The sequence below is a fragment of the Ascidiella aspersa genome, chromosome 3 (assembly GCF_963924565.1).
Source record: "Ascidiella aspersa chromosome 3, kaAscAspe10.2, whole genome shotgun sequence".
NCBI lineage: Eukaryota > Metazoa > Chordata > Ascidiacea > Phlebobranchia > Ascidiidae > Ascidiella > Ascidiella aspersa.
Window position 1 is genome coordinate 34,917,215 of NC_139449.1, and position 22,280 is coordinate 34,939,494.

Sequence of the window (22,280 nt, forward strand, 5' to 3'; positions counted from 1 at the left end):
TTAACAAATTGTTGTAGACCTTGATCGCACCTTTCCAGTGATACCACACTCGATGCCACTAGTATGGGGCATAAGGGTTTAAATCGACGATAACCGATATTAATATTCATAACATATCGCGATAATTTTTAAACGTCTGTAGCATCCTCAATTCGAGATGGAATCGAGCGAAATTTCGCCACGGCGCTTTAGACTATCCTACCTGGCCAAAGAAAGAAAAATTTTCAAAAAATTCAAAGATTAAAAAATTCCATATTTATCACTGAATATGAACAATATCGCGATTTTTGCTCCCAGCAAAGCACCCCCCAAAAAAGATTAAATTTTCAATTCCGCACCGTTTAATTAACAAATTGTTGTAGACCTTGATCGCACCTTTCCAGTGATACCACACTCGATGTCACTAGTATGGGGCATAAGGGTTTAAATCGACGATAACCGATATTAATATTCATAACATATCGCGATAATTTTTAAACGTCTGTAGCATCCTCAATTCGAAATGGAATCGAACGAAATTTCGCCACGGCGCTTTAGACTATCCTATCTGGCCAAAGAAAGAAAAATTTTCAAAAAATTCAAAGATTATAAAATTCCATATTTATCACTGAATATGAACAATGTCGCGATTTTTGCTCCCAGCAAAGCACCCCCCAAAAAAGATTGAATTTTCAATTCCGCACCGTTTAATTAACAAATTGTTGTAGACCTTGATTGCACCTTTCCAGTGATACCACACTCGATGCCACTAGTATGGGGCATAAGGGTTTAAATCGACGATAACCGATATTAATATTCATAACATATCGCGATAATTTTTAAACGTCTGTAGCATCCTCAATTCGAAATGGAATCGAACGAAATTTCGCCACGGCGCTTTAGACTATCCTACCTGCCCAAAGAAAGAAAAATTTTCAAAAAATTCAAAGATTAAAAAATTCCATATTTATCACTGAATATGAACAATATCGCGATTTTTGCTCCCAGCAAAGCACCCCCCAAAAAAGATTAAATTTTCAATTCCGCACCGTTTAATTAACAAATTGTTGTAGACCTTGATCGCACCTTTCCAGTGATACCACACTCGATGCCACTAGTATGGGGCATAAGGGTTTAAATCGACGATAACCGATATTAATATTCATAACATATCGTGATAATTTTTAAACGTCTGTAGCATCCTCAATTCGAGATGGAATCGAATCACAACCGATCGGTTTGTATTTTTGAAGATAGTTTCCACAAATATAAAAGATATATTACACTTATTTCCAAATATTAACAGAAATAAGCTAACATACTTTTAAATTTGGGTTATTGTTAATTGTTGTAAAGCCAATTGGATTGTTTTTCATATTTTTTGGCAATTTTTTAAACAAATTAAAAGTTTATAAATAGAATCTTACCAAATATTTGTTCATCGCTTGTTGTATTTAACATTGTTTGCAAAACCATAGTTCTTCGTTGTTTACAATTGCTCCTCGAGGAACGTGTGTTTGAACACATTCCCTGTGGAACCACTCCTTACAACTGCTGCATTCTATTAAGAAAAGCGCTCTGTTATCGGCTAATCTACAATTACAGTAAATGTTAGTCTGTAAAGCTAAAGGTTTTCTTTGTAAGCCTGATCTACTCCTACGCGTAAAAAAGGGAGCAACAGTTCGATTCAAAATGATTTTCTGAATTTCACTGCGCAATGTTACCTCTTTAAATATTACCTGTTCTGGTTTGATGTCCGAAAGTACCGCAACTGCGAAGGCTATAGCAAAAGGACCACAATTAGAACTTCCCCTTTGTTTGGATACCTTTGGAAATTCAAATTCAATGTTTTTATTATTTTTAAAGTAGACAAGTTTTGACAATTTGAATAGATCGTCCGAACTATATTCGCTATAACAACTGTCGTAAATTTGTACAGCATTACCCTTTGTTGAAAAAATGTTAGATGCCGTTACCCAATGGTTTGAATGAACATTTAAAATTTGAACAAACTTTCCGACAGGAGAATGTACTGAAGGAAAATGAAACGGAGTTTCATAAGCATGAATGCTTTGTAGCCCTCCAATTTGGGGGAATTGTGCTGCCATTATATTCATTAATGAATCAATATGCTTGTCGCTTAGCCAAGTGTCTTTTGACATTAATTCCTTATGATCAGTTTGATCTATGCTATAACTAGGTTGATATTTTACACCACAACAACGGCGTCCCCAAGAACTAACAGGCAAATTGGAATTACAATCGTGGTCCTTATTCGTGTTTTTGATTGTTAGTTTTCCGCGCTTTTTCGGACTAGAGCTTCTCAAGTCCTTTGAAGGAGCTTGAAGATACTTTCCAACCGTCCTATCTGGCCCGGTGGTTCTGGGTTTTTTAGCCCAGCTTTCCTCCTCCTGTGGCTGGACGACTGTTCTTTTACGCTTGGACTTTTGCGCCAGTCTTATATTATCTTTGAACTCGCGAACTAATGCAACGCTCTGATCATTGTACACTTTTGCGAACTCAGCGACGTTACAAAACCGCTTTCCGAAGCACCGCGTTCGCTTTAATTCTTGCTGACTTTTCTCCATAACGCCTTGCGTCCTGTTGTCTTTAGATAAATTTTGCTCTTCACTTTTAGATACCCGTTCGAAAAATTCTGACGCGCGTTTGTACGACTCGTCGTTTCCATGCCGCCCCAAATCGCCTAGCAACAGCCCTGTCCACAGCGCAATTTTCGGCAAGCAATTGTTGGTAAATTTTACAAAAAATTCAGGACAATAAAACTCGTTTTGTCCACACGCCTTTTGCATTTTGACTGCCTGTCTTGCTCTGCTAAGAGTCTTATCAAAATAAGCAACAAAAGGGTTTGTTGAAATGGTGTCTGATTCGGTGTTTTCAAGTGCGTTTTCCCCCGTATCTCTTTCGGTCAGAACGAATGGTTTAGAAATATCATCTTTGCGTTCAATTTGACATTTTAACCATTTCCAGCTGATTTTAACCTGGATGCCATTTTTAGATGTAAATAAAATCACCATGTGATACAAAATATTGTTAATCTCTTCAAGAGATCCCGCGCACATCAACAAACCCATTACAAACATCGCCTCTTGCCTTCTCTTTGGAAGAAGGCCACAGAGGCTTTTCATATTCTTCATGGTGTGGCTGCCACACAAATGAAGAAAGGGCTTGCTAAAAGTTCTATCAGATGCTTTTCCTGACACCACATTAAAACAACGATCTAAATAGGCCTCAAAATCCTCGCTCATATAAACTGACAATAGCGACCGAATAATTGCCATGCTTCCATCGCAAATGATTTGTCGCACAACGGTTTTTCCAACCAACTTATTTTCGTCCGAACAAAACATTTTAAAAAAATTGGATATAGAAACGATGTTATGACTGTTAGTAACATAAGTCGCAACAGCCAAAGGGGCTTTTCCTTTGGCCGGGTGGCGCACAGAGATTTCATACGCGTAATACTGTGCTCTACCCTCTGAGGCTTTAATGATACCTCCTGTGGCGTCTATGTACATAATATCTGTTTTTGTTCTTTCGTGAAAAATGCGCAAAGTATCCAACGACCAGAGCATAAGGCTACTTGGTATGTTAGAATGAAACCGAATTGTTCCTGGCAACGAGGACTTGCTTCCTATACAGTTATCCGCTTGTTCAACTTGCATTGCCTTAATCGCGTCCGTTTCATTACTCGAAGGAAGTTTTATTTTATTAACTTCCGCCCTCGCTTGTCTTAAAACGTTATAAATAGGCGCGTTATCGCGATTGCCTGACTCTTCCACTTCGTCGTCCAACTTGTCTAAATTGTTTAGGTTACACCTACGGGGCAAAACATTGGCCAACTTTTCCTGCATTATTTTTCTTCTATCACCCTTCAACTTACATGCCACAATATCGCCTTTCCTGTGTTTTACATCACCCGTGTATGTAACCGCGAATGTTTTGCTGGTATTACTGAGCAAATCGATGCTAACATTACAAGTGCAAAATTCGAATTTACAATAGGCTTCACAGTGAAAAGCACGAGTTTCAACTTTTTTTTGATCATTCCAGAAATGCTTTTTAAAGGCAAAACTACAGAACGGGTTACGTTTTTTAAGTGCTTGACGAAACACATCACACCAATTTTTATTCGTAAAACTTCGGCCAACTACGGATGTTTTTAACGGAATCCACTCGGATTCGGTGAGTTCAAATGTTTGATGTTCTGCTATTTTTGTATCAGGGGTCCAAAACTCGCAACTAATATTTTCGACTGTTTCATTCTTTTCATACGACGGCATGTAGTGACATAGGTTCATAAACGGCGAATTGCTCTTATACAACACGGGCTCTTCACAACACACATCGTCAATAATTTCATCACCTGTAGCAACACTACACAACACTGGCTCTTCACAACACCCATCGTCACTAAGTTCAACACCCGAAGTACTGCTACTACGACAACTTTCCGCGTCCGACACAGAGCCACTAGTGTTACCACATTCAACAACTGACAGACATCGAATTTCATTAAATGCATGAATATGTTGCGCAAAAAAGTCCTTAAGGCATCGAACTTCGCATCTAATTTCTTTCTTTGACATATTTTTTGTTTTTAATTTTTTTAACAAAGTCACCCAGCTAGCACCGCTCGAGGAATCAAAATCAAACGATTGAATTGCGGTCTTTATTGACTTAATTTTTTCTTCCTGTTTAACATCCCTCTTACTTTTTCTCACGTTTTTCATACCGTCCAAACGAGAAACATCCTCAACATCTAAACAAGAGCCACCTTCACTAACACAACTGTCTGCACACAACATAGCGCCACTAGTCTTATCACAACTAACAACTGACAAACTCTCCTCACCTTGAATTTCATTAAATGCATGAATATGTTGCGCAAAAAAGTCCCTAAGACTTCGAACTTCGCATCTAATTTCTTTCTTAGACATGTTTTTTGTTTTTAATTTTTTTAACAAGGTCACCCAACTTTCACCGCGCGACGGGTCAAAACTAAACAATTTAATTGCGGTCTTTATTGACTTAATTTTATCCTCCCGTTGTTCTAAACTACGGGTTCCACCATAAATCCGTTTCGTTGGCTGCAAGAAACAAATGCGTTGATAAAACAAAGGTATTGACAAAATGAAGTAATTTGCAACAACACTTACCGCAGGCTTGGGGTCCACCTTTTTGACTCCGCTGCTCGATGGAGCCGAAGGAAGTGCTCCAACGGTCGTCTGTAAATAAACTGCGTTAGAGCATCAAATCTAGCGAGTATTGAAAGAGTATTGCAACAACACTTACAGCAGGCTTGGGGTCCACCTTTTGGACTCCGCTGCCAGTTCGAGTGGACTTTCGTGATCTCACGACAGTCCACTCATCTTCCTCACTCTGCCAGGAAATTTCGATTAAATGTCCAACTCAAACACGTATTGACAAAAAATAGAAAAAAAAAACTTGCACTTACCGCAGGCTTGGGGTCCACTTTTTTGACTTCCCTGCTCGGTGGAGCCGACACCCGTGCTCCAACGGTCGTCTGTAAGTAAACTGTGTTAGTCTAACTCATCTATAACTATTGACAAATGATAGAAAATTTGCACTAACCGCAGGCTGGAGGTCCTGCTTCTTAGCAACGGTGGTCGATGCAGCTGGCTTTCTCGCTGCCATGGTTTTCCACTCTCCGCCCTTCGACTTTAAGAAACATATGTTCCAATTGGCATAAAGTGGAACTAATTTGTTATCTGAAAACATACCTCATTTGTGGAAAAACCAAATTCCAGCATCGACGAAACAGGGGTCCTACCTCTTAGTGCCTTCGGAAAGGTCTGCAAATATAAAGCTTATCATAACATATTTGCGAAAAAGATAGGTAAAATATATTTGCTTCACTTACCACAGACAAAGCCCCATCTTGTTTGGTGTGCACGACACCAACCACCTTGGTCGCTTTGTGACACACCTGAAATAAAGATAAAAATATGTAAGTTTATAATGATCCTGTTTTATGTATAATTAGGCGTTTTTTATACATTAAGGCTAAGCAATGGCATTAAATAAACACCACATATACATGCACATATTCTCACCTCCGTTGTGGGAAGAGCCGGGAAGTTGCTGAGGGTCCACAACACGGGGGTCGGGATAGCTTTCTTCTCTTCCGCCAAGCTCCTGGTGACTCTCTCTTCAACCTGTAAAAAATAAACACGGAGAGCACTCAAGGAAATATGGAGTTTGTCGGACCACTTCCCATTTGCGAAGGGGACGTCCAGGCCGAGGAACTCCGCCCCTTCTTCTTCGACGCTGATCCTCATCGCGCTGTTCAACTGCTGCACCATGCAGCCCTGGGGCGTCAACTGGGGCAGCACTCCGGTGTGAAAGATCTAAGTGCAACAAATTACAATGATAAGTTGTATATGAAACTGTCTACACACTAAAACTACGCACTAATGGACATATAACAACCTTCGCTCCTGGATACAACACTTTAGTGAGGCGGATTAGCGCTCTTGTATCCTCCAAGATCTTAGAAATAAGTCTAAAAGGAAATATAGTGAAAATAAATAAGTGTATAGGGTAAACTTATAAAACATTATGAAACAATACCTCGAAGGATAGGCTGATGCTTCCTCCGGGCTGCTGTTGACCACGTCGTTAGTGCCAAAGCCAATAACGACGACAGCAACTCGATCCAGTATCCTGCTGTTTGACAGCTCGGTAATACCATGCCTGGTGGTACCACCCGGAATACTGAGGCCACACACGTCGAATGCAAAGTTCGGCGAAGGCCTTACGAGGCAGGGCTCAACCAAGTTCCGAGCATTGCTGTCGGAAACATAGAGGAGCCGTTTGCGGGAGCTCGGTAAAGGAACCTTCCAGCTCACTTGCTTCCCGCAAATTCCTCTGCCATAGGACTTCACTGGAGGCCGAATACCTTTAACTAAGGCTCTAACCTGTGATAAATAACAGGATGTAAGCTACTTTTAAAATGTAAATTACTTTAAGAAAAAAATAATACAAATTTTAATTTACTCTTACCTTGCTCCAGCGGAAAGTACCTTCGTCGGTTTGAAAATACATTTTTTGTACTGTAAATAAGGACTTTGAATATTTTGACAGAATAGTTGTACTGTAGAGATGTCTTGAAGACTAGAATTAGAACGTGCTTACACACGCGTTATATGGAAGGCGTCTCGTTGATTGCTTGAGCCATTGATTACAGGCGCTTGAGCCCGAGCGGGCCGATCAGTGGTTTATGCCGACAATTCTAACAAACAAATTAAAAACTGGTAAACAACTTCGGAGTAAACAACTTTTTGGTAAACAAGTTTCTGGTAAACAACTATTTACAACTCTCAAACCATGAAATACATTTAGAAGATGTGTAATACAATTCAAAGATTAACATAAATTTCCTTTGGTGGGATATACTGAACTGTTTTGAATGTATAGAAAAGTCCAAAATGTTATTTAAAAATATGATTTTTTACATTTTAGGAGATGGCAGAGATGTCGTATTCCTGCCAAAACCTGTTAGTAAGCTACAGTGGAGTAAGCAAGTTTGAATTATTAAATTACAACTATAATGCACGTTTAACTTGACAAAAAAATTGCGGAATATGCCATCTAGCGCACATTAACCTAGAATACTAAGAGTTAAAGCAACAGCTATCATTGAAGTGTTTTCACCAAAACAATTTCTGCTCATGTCGATCTTGTTTTATAAAATAACTGCGCATTAGTTTTTTAATACTAAAACAAATTGACAGCGAAACAGGGTTTAAAGAGAGTAACATTCTAGGACCTTTTTTCGGTTTACATGGTTGGCACGAGCAGTTGGTGCGAAAAGATAATAGATCCTTTAACACGAGAACAATGGTCTGACACAGAGACTTCTAAAAGCGTCACGAAAGACAATGAATGCGAGGATGTGGTTCGAACAAAGCCATGTTTCTTTGACACTACATTCACGGATGAAGGTTTTAGAATAAAGCGCCGTGTAGAAGTTTAAAAAATTATCGCGATATGTTATGAATATTAATATCGGTTATCGTCGATTTAAACCCTTATGCCCCATACTAGTGGCATCGAGTGTGGTATCACTGGAAAGGTGCGATCAAGGTCTACAACAATTTGTTAATTAAACGGTGCGGAATTGAAAATTTAATCTTTTTTGGGGGGTGTTTTTGCTGGGAGCAAAAATCGCGATATTGTTCATATTCAGTGATAAATATGGAATTTTTTAATCTTTGAATTTTTTGAAAATTTTTCTTTCTTTGGGCAGGTAGGATAGTCTAAAGCGCCGTGGCGAAATTTCGTTCGATTCCATCTCGAATTGAGGATGCTACAGACGTTTAAAAATTATCGCGATATGTTATGAATATTAATATCGGTTATCGTCGATTTAAACCCTTATGCCCCATACTAGTGACATCGAGTGTGGTATCACTGGAAAGGTGCGATCAAGGTCTACAACAATTTGTTAATTAAACGGTGCGGAATTGAAAATTTAATCTTTTTTTGGGGGTGCTTTGCTGGGAGCAAAAATCGCGATATTGTTCATATTCAGTGATAAATATGGAATTTTTTAATCTTTGAATTTTTTGAAAATTTTTCTTTCTTTGGGCAGGTAGGATAGTCTAAAGCGCCGTGGCGAAATTTCGTTCGATTCCATCTCGAATTGAGGATGCTACAGACGTTTAAAATTATCGCGATATGTTATGAATATTAATATCGGTTATCGTCGATTTAAACCCTTATGCCCCATACTAGTGGCATCGAGTGTGGTATCACTGGAAAGGTGCGATCAAGGTCTACAACAATTTGTTAATTAAACGGTGCGGAATTGAAAATTTAATCTTTTTTGGGGGGTGTTTTGCTGGGAGCAAAAATCGCGATATTGTTCATATTCAGTGATAAATATGGAATTTTTTAATCTTTGAATTTTTTGAAAATTTTTCTTTCTTTGGGCAGGTAGGATAGTCTAAAGCGCCGTGGCGAAATTTCGTTCGATTCCATCTCGAATTGAGGATGCTACAGACGTTTAAAAATTATCGCGATATGTTATGAATATTAATATCGGTTATCGTCGATTTAAACCCTTATGCCCCATACTAGTGGCATCGAGTGTGGTATCACTGGAAAGGTGCGATCAAGGTCTACAACAATTTGTTAATTAAACGGTGCGGAATTGAAAATTTAATCTTTTTTGGGGGGTGCTTTGCTGGGAGCAAAAATCGCGATATTGTTCATATTCAGTGATAAATATGGAATTTTTTAATCTTTGAATTTTTCGAAAATAAACCCTTATGCCCCATACTAGTGGCATCGAGTGTGGTATCACTGGAAAGGTGCAATCAAGGTCTACAACAATTTGTTAATTAAACGGTGCGGAATTTTTTTCATCTTGTCATTTATGACGAATATTAATATTGAATATTAATATTTTTCATAATTTTTATATTTTTTTTTTATATTCAGAAAGTATAGCCCAGTATTAGTATTGTGGTATAATTTTTTTTTTTAAATTTTGGTCGTAAATACGTTTATTTTTACTTTATCGTTTTTGTGCTAGCGCTTTGGTGCTGTGTAGCTTCTGGTAATTTTAAGGCCTATTTCTCATCAATTAGCCCAGAGCAGTTCATATTAGTAGTATGTCAATAATTGAAAATCGCTGTTTTTAGGAAGAAAAACATCCCTTACAAGCCGGGTTTGTTTGTTGTTTTACATGAAATCACAAAAAGAGTCATGAGAATTGATTAAAAATATTTTAGTAAAGGAACAATTAAAAAATTTCAGATATTTTTTTAAACAAGATGTTTATGTTCATGTGTTAACATTCAAAACACTAAGATAAGTTGTAATTTGGTGGATGCAATCTACACTCAGCCAATGCTTATCAACATAGAATCACAAAGAATTTTAAGTTTGGACTACGAGTGTGGAATTTGCATGTTACGGATACATATTCACCATTTAATTTAAACTCTGTTCAGACTGTTTATTGCAACAGTCAATTTATTCACAATGTTTACAGAGCAAGTATCCTGTTTAAACTGAGCATATTGCTTTGTTGGTTTAGTGAGTTTATGACACACCAAACTACCTTTGCCCAGCAGTTATTGCACATTAATTTAGTTTTTTCTGCAAGTGCACTGGTAATATCAGGTATACATTTTTGCCCCAAAATAGTTAATGCAAAATTTTATTTAATTTATTTTATCTGAATAAAAGCTTTAAGAAATGGAAAAACTGGTGAGTAAATTAATGATAAGGTTGTATAAAATACTTATGGTATAAGAAACAATACGATACAATTGGTTGACTTAAATCCTAAAATTAACCTTGAAAAGTAAAAACCGTCTTAATCGGACAGATAAACAAATTTCAATTAGTGTCAAATTACCCCCCCCCCTCTATCTATTAATCAACAGACACTTGCCATATAAACTCTAATTTGTTAAATGTCATATTTAACTCACTTTCCTCATTTAAAGATCTAACTATACCAACATTTTTTGTTCTATTTTTCTAAAGCAAACACCACCTGTCGTTAAATTTGTAATTATGTTATGATTTTTTAATAAAGCAAATGGTTAAAGTTGAATAAGTTGCTGTGCTGTTCCAAACCTCTTCTTATTTGGTATTTCCAGAAATCGTTGTCTTCCAAATTACATGCTATTGATGCAAATGAACTTGAAACTAGTGCAGATAATACCGACTTTGTTGGATCTGGAGGTTTTGCATCTGTAAGACTTTGTCGGCATTTAAAGCTTGGAGAAGTTATTGTCAAATGTTTTGTCATTTCTGGAGATAAAGAAGAAATGGATAAACGTATTGACAGGTATGCAATGTATATTTGTTGTGGTTTTATTCTGTTCTTTATCATAACACTTTAAGGCTGATTAATATTGCTACAACCTTATCATAACACATTTCCGAACCCTCCTCGTTGTATCATTAAAAAATAGCAATAGTTTATCTAATCTAGTAATTGTTGTTTTAGTGTAAAAAGAGAAGCTAATGTACTTGTTCGAATAGAACATGAAAACATTGTAAAAGTTCTTGGCTTTTCACGATGGAATGACAACCACATTGCTATAATTCTTGAGTATGTCAAATGTGGAAATTTGAATGGAATGCTGAAATCTGTTCATGAAGTGCCATGGTCTTCCAGACTATCAATTGCACAACAAACTATGTCAGCTCTTTGTTACCTTCACAACTATCCAGGTGATAGAAAGTTTTACCATGGTGATATTAAGCCCGAAAATATTTTACTTGATGTCGACCTGAATGTCAAACTGGCTGATTTTGGGTCTGTAAATATTATCAAAGCCACCAACATGATGTCCACATCGTTGGATATAACTCCAACTAAGCAACACACATTACACTATGCAGCTCCTGAAGTACTGAAGGGAAAAGAAGCAGGAATTTTTTCTGACATGTTCAGGTTGGCAGTATTTTAACAAAAATTCGACAAATTGCAAAACTACTGGTATATTTTTATTAATGATCAATATCACATTATACATTGCCTTGCACTAATAGGCGATATAAATATATATTTTAACTAGACAGACATACTTGTATTTTAACCCTTTTAAAAATATTTATAATTTTATTTTTAAACAGTGTTGGGATGGTTTTCTATGAACTGGTAACAAGAAGAAGGGTTTATGAAGGAGCAACATGTCGACCAGAAATTCTCATTGCTGTTATTTTGAGTGGTGAAAGACCAGAGTTGGACAAAGTTGAAGCCGTGGAAGCATCTTTGCCAACTGATAGTGATAAGAAAATCGCCTCGGTTTTAATTGACTTGATGAAATCTTGCTGGAAAGAAGATCCTGCAGAAAGACCAACTGCTCTCAATGGTATAAATTATTACAAACATTTATAAATTGGTTATACAAGGTATGTAGAATATGCATAATTGCATATACGTCACATCTAAATGTACAGCAAGTGTGGGTCTAAACCTGTCTATTCTGGCGAAAGTTTAAGATCAGTAATAGTATTAAACAAAAACTAGAGCAGTGCTTTTAAACCCGTGGGATGGTTTGTACTTGTGCGGATAAAAAAAATTCTAATGCGGAAGACAAATGTTGTGCAGATGAAAATGGTGCATATTATTATTTTCTCTATGTGTAAAACCAAAAATAAGCTGATCCACTCAATGCGTTACAGCAGGAGTCGGCAACCTTTTTTCAATGCGGACCAGAAACTGAAATTTTGTCGTGGACCGGTCTAAAAAAAACAAATGCTCAGTAAAGGAACAACTTTTTCAATGCGAAATTTAAGCTTGTTTTGCTGCAAAGAGTTATTACACTTGTTGTATACCACTAATCTACACTTGTATACCATTATCACCCATTCCTATTCTTACCAGTTTGCCAAAAAAAGGATATTTAAAGCATTTTAAAAGAAGTCCAGGCCCTACACGACACTTTCTATAGTTACATATAGACAAAAAAAAAATAAATATTGGTAATGAAAAATACGAATCACAGACGAACACCTAAAAAGTATAGAATAGAACCGGGGCGTCTAACTAAAACATGCCGGTGTGCCAATTTTTATCTTATAACTTAATCCTGTGCCAAAGTTTCAGACTAATTTAAAAAATATGAAAAACATTAGTTTATTTAATCAAGCAAATCATTCATAATTGACCAAACTGCATTTTGCAAACATTTGTTTTTAGCAAAACTCTGAAAATAGATCGGCCTTAAGCTGTGTAGTAGAAACGCGCATTACTGTACCTGTGTCCGTTGGTGAGCTGACTTTTGCTTCGTCGTACCAAGCTATATCATTATGTGAATGCTGGCCTCAACTACAGTTTAATGTTATAATATCAGAAGTAATTCTTAGTTGTTGTAATTACCGTAACTCGTTTATAATATGTATAAACGATGGCAATTTTTGTACAACAAATTTAGTATATTTTACAATTAGCTGAATAACAAATTTAGCATTTTTTTGCAATTTACTAAAAACAAATTTACTATTTTTGGCCGTTTGGGGGGCTTGCATGCAATTTTTTATGTAATCATGTTCCACATTTGGCAGGCCTCCTCGTGTTGGACACGCCTGGAATAGATATACGTACAAGGATGACTTTTTCCTTTCATTAAGGCTTATCTAATTAAAAAGAATACGTTTTTTGAAACATTTCCTGTATAAAAAAAACATGCTATTTTAGCTAGGTTTTTAAAATATTGCAAGTACTAGGAGTGAGATTTTGCTATAAAAATGCATTTTTAGATGTTGTGAACATACTATCTAACTCATATTCAAACCTTTTTATGGCGCTTTTTCATGACCACACAACTAACTGTTCAACGCATATTGTTTGGGTTAGGGTTAGCGGGTCAAGTATTATTACTATATTTATATTTATTCTTCCATAGTTATTTTTTCCTTGCAATGTGATTTTTTGGCAAGGTGTTTTGTTACTGTAAAAAAAGGTGGTAGAATTCTAGACCAGCGCCCCTTTCATTGTTATTTCACAAATAGGGAAACTAAAGGTTGCAAACATACTGTGGTTGTTTCAAGCAGAAAATTTTCTGAAAATTAAAATGTGTGAACAGTTCCTTCAAAGTTTGAAAAGCACTGCACTCGAATATTCAAAGAACATTAAAGGATTTTTTTTAAGGTTAGATCAGGGGTGGCCAAACTGCGGCTCTCGAGCCGCATGCGGCTCTTTAAGCCTTTGATTGCAGCTTTTTAATGAATTAGCATTGATGAATTAGACATGCATTTTTCCGGCCTTGACGGGTTGTTTGATCAGAGATGATGAAACAATGCGTTCTATTAACTTCTATCTACTTAACAATGGATTGATTGTTAGTAATAATCACGCTCCGAAAAGTACATTATTGTACACTGTAGTTACGTAAATTGTCAGATTGAAGCTGTATGTCAGGGTTGACCTAGTTTCAAGTCTTGGTTACGGTTATACTAATAATTTCAAAAGAGTTTAGCGAAGAAATGGCGCTAAGGATTAATTGTAAAAAGAGAAAGTATCAAGAGGAGAATAGAACTTTTAAAATAGATTGGGAGGAAGAGTTATGATTCTCTGATAATGGAGGTAAACCTGTGTGTCTTATCTGTCATGCTTCGCTCAACCATTACAAAACCAGTAACTTGAAATGCCATTAAGAAGCTAAACACAAAAACTTTCACACCAACTACCCACCTAAGTTGAAATTACGGAGGAATAAGCTTCTAAATTCTTCCCTCAATGCGTGTATGCACGATCTAATGTTTCTTACTGACGTAATGCATCATTTACAAAGTTTAAACTTGGCACTCCAAGGCAAAGATTATCTTGTTTCAGACCTTTCTCAAAAAATTTTCAGTTTTCAAAATAAACTCAGACTTTTTCAAACAGATTTAGTTTCTAAAACATTTGATCATTTCCCTAATCTGAGAAAGATAAATGTGGAAATAAAAGAGGAGAAAGTGAAAGAATACAAAGGCAAACTTCAAGAACTGTTTGGGGAATTTCAATCTAGGTTTCAAGACTTGCAAATGCTGAAACCTTGTTTTTCCTTTTTTGTAAACCCGTTTGTGGTTGATGTGATAATCGGTGGATGTCTGATTCCTGAACCATTTGTAAGTGAACCATTTGTTGTGGAAATGGAAATGTTAGAACTGCAGGAAGATCTCGCTTTAAAAATGGCCCATAAATCCCTGAGTACAGTTGATTTCCGGAAACAAGTCCCAGAAGCAAAATACCTGCACCCAAAGAAAACAGCTATCCGGCTGATTTCTATTTTCAGCACAACATACTGTTGTGAGTCATTTTATTCCGTAATGAAATAATTGTAAAGTCAAAACACCGTTCAATTTTGCCAATCAACACTTAAAGGAACTGCTCCGAATTGCTTTAACAATATATTAGCCTAATTTGAAACATATTGCAGCCCAGGTGGAAATTCATAGTATGACCACGCCGCACTAATATTAATAAATAGCTACACTTCGTTGTGAGTGAATAAATTGTGAGTGAATAAACGTATTTTTTATTGTGTTTGTTTAGTGGCTCTTCTAAAACTTGATTTTGTTATATGCGGCTCGAGCATAAAGCAGGTTTGGCCACCCCTGGGTTAGATGATAACAAAAAAATTGTTATTTTAATGTTAGTTTGACATCTATACATGGTTCTGTGATAGAGAAACACATGTCGACATATACATGTACCATTTAAAAAAATGTTTTAATATGTTTTAATTAGAACATGAATTCATAAAATAGAGTGTCTGAAATTGCACCCAGCAAACCTAACTGTGCAAGAGAATGTCTTTGACGCACAAAAAGTGTTGTGACCTGTGCAAATTTTCACCAGAGTTAAGTTATTGTTAAAATATTTAAAAAGGCAAGTTTATTATTTGTATGTTGTCTGTATGTGTGTAAATGTGTTACAAGAAAGTACACTTGCAACCAAACTATATGCAGTTAAAGTTCTACATTCTTATGTGAAACCAGAAAGTACAAAAATGATTAAATTGAATAAAGCTCTTAAAAGCAATCACAGAAAACATAACCATAAATCTTTTATAAAAGCAATATAAAAAGTAACATTAAACGTTGGATACAATTTTGCAAGAAAATTCAAAATCTTACTAAAAAACTTTTTACTGACACCTTTGACTTTTCAGCCAAGGAAATGCTGGACATACCCATTGATGAAAGCTTGGTGAAAGCAGAGAATAAAACAACTGCTACCCTTCTTCTAAAGCAGAAGCAAAGACCTCCTTCATCTCAGACAAAGTTGTCAAACTTTGTGAGAAACTTTGTTTCAGGTATTGTGTGCTACAAAGTTTAAAACTAGTGCTTAATTTAATTACCAATATATTTACTTTTGGTAAAAGAAGAACATAAAAAGTAACATTTTTCGGTATGTATGGAAATAATTAATAGGTTCACTGATTTCAGTAATCCTTCCAATGGAATATTGTGAACTAATGTTGGGTTGTAGAAGGGCCGATTATAGACCTGTCAATGTGTGTATAGTTATTCACACTTTTGCAAACAAATAAACACCATATTATTTTACATTTAAAAGTAGCCTAAACTTATTTACGAAACTAGCTCCTAATTTTATAAAGCTATCGTGTTACTGATTTTATCTCCAGCAACTGATGGTTCTATTTTTTCGACTGATGATATCACATCTAGTTTGTCTTCTTCGCTTGTGACACCAAGTAGCATTGTGATCGATGATGGCGCCTCAACGTTCGAAACATCTATGACGACTTCAAGGTCTCTCGCACAGAAAGCAGTTACTTTTGAGTCATTAGCTTCAATGGCATTGCCTTCATTACAGCAAGGTGAGAAATACAATAAAATAGAAACTTGCCAGTACTTTAAGGGAACCCCTAGTCTAACGATAAAATTACAGCTTGCTTCGCTCGCCAGGTTAGCCGCAAGGTTTTAGTAGGTCTCCAGGTTTGTCAGGGTAAAAAAATAGGAAACACTGCTATACACACACAACAGACATACTGAAGTACAAACACCGGCGTTTTCACAAACTAAATGTAGCTTGCAATGACGTCACCGTTTACGAGAAGGATATTTTGCTTTAATGTATAACAGGTTTTTTTTTTATAATTTGCGGATGGTGTGACTTGGAATTCAATACTATAACTAAGAAGCATACATTGTTTAGATTGCTATTATTGATTAAATGTGTATCTACTTATGTCAAACCTTAGATTGCATTGATATCAGTTGTTGTTGACCACCAGTCCACAAAAATTTGTGGGCGATCCTTTTACGCAGTTGGCAAACTATGATGTTTTTTAAGTTACCAGAGGAGTTGTAAAAAATCTCTTTTTTTGTCATTTGCAAGTTTAGCCTACCTTGGGAAAGCCTGTAAATTACAAAAGCAACTTAAGTAGTTCATGGTACACTATCTCTAAATAGAAATATATGCAAACTTCAAATGACATTTATGTCAGGTTACAATAGTTAACTGGAACTTAAAGTATAATATTGTAGCGGATTGGACTTTGGAACTCTGTGACCCCGTCAACTCTGGCCGCCTGTAAACAGCTTGCCGGCTGAATCACTCATGCTGTCATTTTAATTTCCCGTCGCGTGTTGTAATTTCGTGTTCGAATGACCGATTTCCTAAGTCGTGTTATGTATCTCGTTTTCTAACGAATTGGTAATTACTCACATCTGTCCGATGTAGGCTATATAAGAAATGTTGTAAATCGTTAATTCAGCAGTCCTTCTGTTCACTTTTGGGGTCCAGATCGCGTACGTTACGGAGGTAATTATTATACGTATATCGTAAGTACTGTTGGCCTACCTGTAAGTACTGATTGTCGTTTGTTTATTTGCAATAGGCATTCTTTCATTGTGGCTGCACCCCACAATATAAAAAATAGTCAACCTCAAATGTCCAAATTTAATACTGCTAATGTCCTAAAGCACTCTTGAGTCTACCAAGCAACCCAAATTGCTAATTTAGACCATATTAACGCAGTGTTCTATAATTATTTTTTGTATAATACCATGTTATGACGTGACTATGTAAAGTCATCCCTAATAATGCATTCAACTTAAGTATTTTGCTCGCTGCACCCTCGTAAGTCGTGTCGGCCTGGTGTTGATATGTTTAATTGGAGTAAGATGCGAAACAGGTGCAAACAGAGTGGTGTACACTGCCCTAACGATTCGCATTTAAATTTGAGACAGTAAAATATGCTGTCAATAGATGTTATTTTACTAAGAGAAGCCCCTTTCTAAAAGGCAAGTCGCACGCGCCCACTGTTTCTACTTCACACAATAAACGTTGCACGCGCGAGACAACAAAGCGCAGCAGGATGTCAGCCGCCGTCGCTTCGCGACCTGAATAAAGCAAGTGATATGAACGCATTCTGTATTGAAATTGTTCTGCCGCTAGGTAGGAGTAGATAGCTCTAAAGGACTAAAATGATCACGTCACACTATTGTTTTTTGTCCTCCAATTGGAGGTGACAAGGGGTGCGGACTCCTCAACCTCTTATACGCACCAACATACCATTCTACGCAACCTCTGAAAATTTGAATGTTCTACGATGTGTCTACTTTTTCTAAAATCGGTCTAAAACGTACCATAGCAAAGCTTAACAACCCAAAAAGAATAACGGCAAAAACAAGATATGTCCAGAAAATAAATTTTCGGCCCATATAACTGGACGGGGTACGGTTGTTCTCTTTTTTGTCCAGGGATATAGGGCTTGGTGTTTATTTTGTTTTATTTTAATTTAATTGATTTTATTTTATTTTCCTTAACTTGTTTCTGCAAGCAAAAACACCTATGGGCCGCAAATTTCCCCACTTAACTTATGGCTTAGATGCGAAAAGGGTTCAAATACGGCAAAGTATTTGGGAGATGATAGAAACATGTATTTAATAAATAAAATTTACGTAGATATAATGCGTACGGCCATGTTATTAAATTTTGGCCCGCTATTATGTTTAAAAATCAAATTTAATATATTTTTGTTAGCTTTCACTCTGTAAATTTACCATGGCTTGGTCCAAGCAGTCACTGTTAAAACAGACTTTAAATCTGTTGTTTCAAGCAATATGAAAAACTCTTTTATGTGCCAGATACACCACCTTTTAAATAAAAAAAATTGACAATTTCAACAAAACAAACGCAGAATTTAAGATTTATTTTTGTATTACGCCATGTTATGACGAAGCTTTGTAACGTCGTCGCTAAAAATGCATTTAACATTAGCATTTTGCTTGCTGTGGCCCTTGTACAATTAAGTTGTGTAGGCCTGGTGTTGATATGTTTGGTTGGAACAACCTGTACAACCGGTGCTAACAGAGAGGTGTACACTGCCTCCAAATTCGCGTTTAAATTTGCCGCGGTAAAATATGTTGTGTTATAAGAGCACTAAGTTTTTTTTACTAAGAGAAGCCTCTTTCTAAAAGGCAAGTCGCACGCGCCGCTTATTTTCCTAGTGACAATAAAACACGCAGCATGGTGCCTTCGTCGCTTCGCGAGTTCAACAAAGCAATCGAATGCGAAATCGGTATTGTAGTTTTTCAATCGCTAGATGGAAGTCGATAGCGACAGCGAACTAAAACGATGACGTCACTTTATAGGTTTTTGTCTCCCAATCAAAGGTCCCCTCAAAACAAAAATCCCATTCCCAGAGGCATTTACAAATAGGCACTTGCCTACGAAAAACTTTACCTACATCTTTCATGTGTTTTTGGCTTATTGTTCAATTTGGCCAACACAGTTCACGAACGCCATATAAATGTAGCTTCTCGCAATGCTTCCCTGCGTTATACGATGGGTGAAACATTAAAACATGGCCTTGCCTCTTCGTGTATCACCGCGACAATAATTAAAATTTGATGAGGTATTTGGGTAACATTCGAAAAAAATATTTGATAAATATATTTTATGTATATAGATAGTGCATACGGCCGTATTATTAAATTCTGGACAGCTAACATGTTTAAAACGCAAATATAATTACTCTATTAAGGTTGTTTAACGCCTATGGTATACTATACTTTTACCTCTGAATTACTTAGACGAGTCATTGCGCACAATGAAAGTCACACCTCGGGTCAATAAAGCGCAGCATGCGTCTAGTTGCTTCGTCGTCGAACTGAACAAATCAAGACAATATTACCGAATTCTGCGTTGAAGTTTTTCAACCGCTAGATGGGAGTCCATAGCCACGGAGCGTTTAAACGATTACGTCACAATATTTTAGATTTTTTTCCTAAATCCAAGGCACCTAGGGGTGCAGACTAATAAACCTCTTGTACACCTAATACCACTCAATGTTAGGTTGTTTGAGAATTCTTCGATGTATACTTTTTCTATAAAGCTTCGGACAAAATCGGTCTAAAACATTTAACGGCAAAAACAAGATATGTCATGTCCCGAAAATAATTTTTTAGCATAGATAATAACGGCAAAAACAAGATATGTTTTGGTCTCCCAAACATATAATCACCGTGCACTAGCTACACAGACGATACATATTTTAAGCCATTAATTATTATGTTGTAAGTTGTAACCCTTTTAAAATGATATGCATTGCTATTTCAAAGGTGCTAGGATGATTTCCACTAAATTAATCAATAGAAGAAGGGTTTATTACGCAGCAACAGAATATGCCTAATTAACTGTATCTTGTTAATCGTTCACTTTTTTATTGTGCATCTTTCTTTATTTTTATGTTACCTTGTATGTTTTTCCTCATCAGTTTTAGGTGCATCTTTCTAAAAGCAAAATATTGTAAAAGTGTGGATTGTTTTTACATTACAATTAAATGACTTAACTTTATTTCAGAATTTAAATTTAATTGATTGCTATTATTTTTTATTTGTTGTTACAGAAAATATGCCAGCAGTGCCAAATTAATACTGTAGTGTCTGTGTATATGACAGCATGTTTGTTTGTTAAACTCTGACTTAGTCACTTTTGCACTTTATCTTCTACTGTGAGAACCGTACAACTAGAATCAAATATTTAAACTCTGTATATGTGAGACATGATGTGATATGAGCTATATTCGTTGAAAGCACAGTTATGTTCAAGTTTTCGGGTGTATAATAAATCTGACAGTCTTACAATATGCATGTTAAAATATAGTGGCAGTTTGTTTAGTTTCGATATAATGGAGTTAAATAAGATGGTGGTCAGTATCCCCCTGTTGATAAATGCAATACTTAAGGTTAATTTCTTGTTTATGTCTAATATACTGGCTTGCAATAAAATAAGTAAAACTTTTCAATTTTTAAGGTACTGATGTAAACAAAAGCAGTCAAAAAACGTTTGTTTAGTTCAATTTGTTTAAATTGTGAGCGCAGTTGAAAAGAACAACAAAATTAAAAAAAATGAAGATGAGATGTGACATGTTAAAGAAACACCAAATATATTGGCTGCTGTTAAATTACAGATGATGTTGAATAAACAGATACAGCCTTTGCATTAAATTGAATTGTTTATAATAAGTTTCACTCAAACAAGTAGTCAGATATCTTTTCTATTTATTTATTTTAGAACCTCCAGAAGTCATGCAATCATGAATGGGCTTGAAACCCTGCACAATATAAATTATAATCATAATTTTATTAAACAATGTAATTTAAATGATCTCTTCCCTTTATGGTAAATGTGTTGCTGACATCTAAATTTTCAAGTTGCCATAAAACAACTGTATATACATAACACTTTAAGGCTGGCTTAAATAATTAATGTTTGTGTGTGCTTTATAGTTGAAGAAATATTAGATTATATTAAATTCAGAAAATATTAATAAACCGTATTAGAACAAAATTATTTCTCATCAATTAGCCCAGAGCAGTTCATATTAATAGTATGTCAACAATTCAAAATCTCTGTTTTTAGGGAAAAAAACATCCCTTACAAGTCTGGTTTGTTTGTTGTTTTACATAAAATCACAAAAAGTGTTGTGGGAATTGATGAAAAAATTTTTAGTGATTAAAGAATTTAAAAATTCAGATTTTTTTTGTACTTACAGCTTCTGCCAAGTTTATGGATTTATACAGTGTATTATTTTATTGTGTTTTAAAATTTAAAACTAAAAATTATTACTTACTATTCGCAGTAACCGTTCGTATTACGTCACAATGTCCCAAATTTGGCGTAACGTTTACTACGTTAAAGCAGGGCATTCTACATCAGTGGTTCTCAACCGCCAGTTTGCGTCAATTTAATGCCGGTCCGCCAAATATATTACAAATTTATATCTCAATTGCAAAGAGCAAGATGTTGAAGGCGGCTTGTCCATCAAATTTAGAACTCAACCAGTTCCAAAATTTGCAGCATTGTGACGTAACATAGAGTTAACGGTCTACTTTGGACTTCATCTTACTTCCCAATGCTGCAAGTGTTGTGCACAACTATTTAAAAGTAGGCTACAACTCGTTTAAATCCTAAACTTTAAGACCAGTTGTACGTGAAAAACTTCAATAGAACCACGTAAAACACGTATGATATCAAAAAGACAGCAGCAAATTTCTCATTACATAGAAGTTTTCGTTATTTTCTTTTAAGTTGCATACTTTTGTCGTTATTACATTTTTGGTTGATTTTAATTTTTGAAATTCCACCGGTGCGCAAAATTTGTTTTGAAATTTTACCGGTCCGTAAGCTAAAAAGGTTGAGAACCACTGTAACGGTCGTGGCTGCACCTAAGCGACCTATGTAGCCTGGCCTACATCAACCGTTGCATGGGTGTTTTTTGTTGGAACGCGTCCCCGCCAGCACTGCCTATAGTTGCCACACAGTC

At 36.0% G+C, this 22,280-nt stretch overlaps 1 protein-coding gene across 1 annotated transcript; it reads left to right on the forward strand.

Annotated features, from left to right (window-relative positions):
• Window positions 1–9,745: 9,745 nt before the first annotated feature.
• LOC146162696 (receptor-interacting serine/threonine-protein kinase 1-like) lies at window positions 9,746–16,538 on the forward strand. The gene is made up of 6 exons (XM_083385654.1): window positions 9,746–10,239; window positions 10,638–10,828; window positions 10,991–11,440; window positions 11,623–11,861; window positions 15,651–15,794; window positions 16,128–16,538. The coding sequence occupies exons 1-6, from the start codon at window positions 10,228–10,230 to the stop codon at window positions 16,427–16,429; spliced, it is 1,338 nt and encodes a 445-aa protein (XP_083241780.1). The 5' UTR covers window positions 9,746–10,227; the 3' UTR covers window positions 16,430–16,538.
• The last annotated feature ends 5,742 nt before the right edge of the window (window positions 16,539–22,280 follow it).

What these genes read in the sequence shown, in the direction of transcription:
- LOC146162696 (XM_083385654.1), top strand. An exon ending in ATTTTTTCTGACATGTTCAG is followed by an intron (nt 11,441 to 11,622) that starts GTTGGCAGTATT and finishes ATTTTTAAACAG; the next exon opens with TGTTGGGATGGTTTTCTATG. An exon ending in TGTGAGAAACTTTGTTTCAG is followed by an intron (nt 15,795 to 16,127) that starts GTATTGTGTGCT and finishes TTTTATCTCCAG; the next exon opens with CAACTGATGGTTCTATTTTT.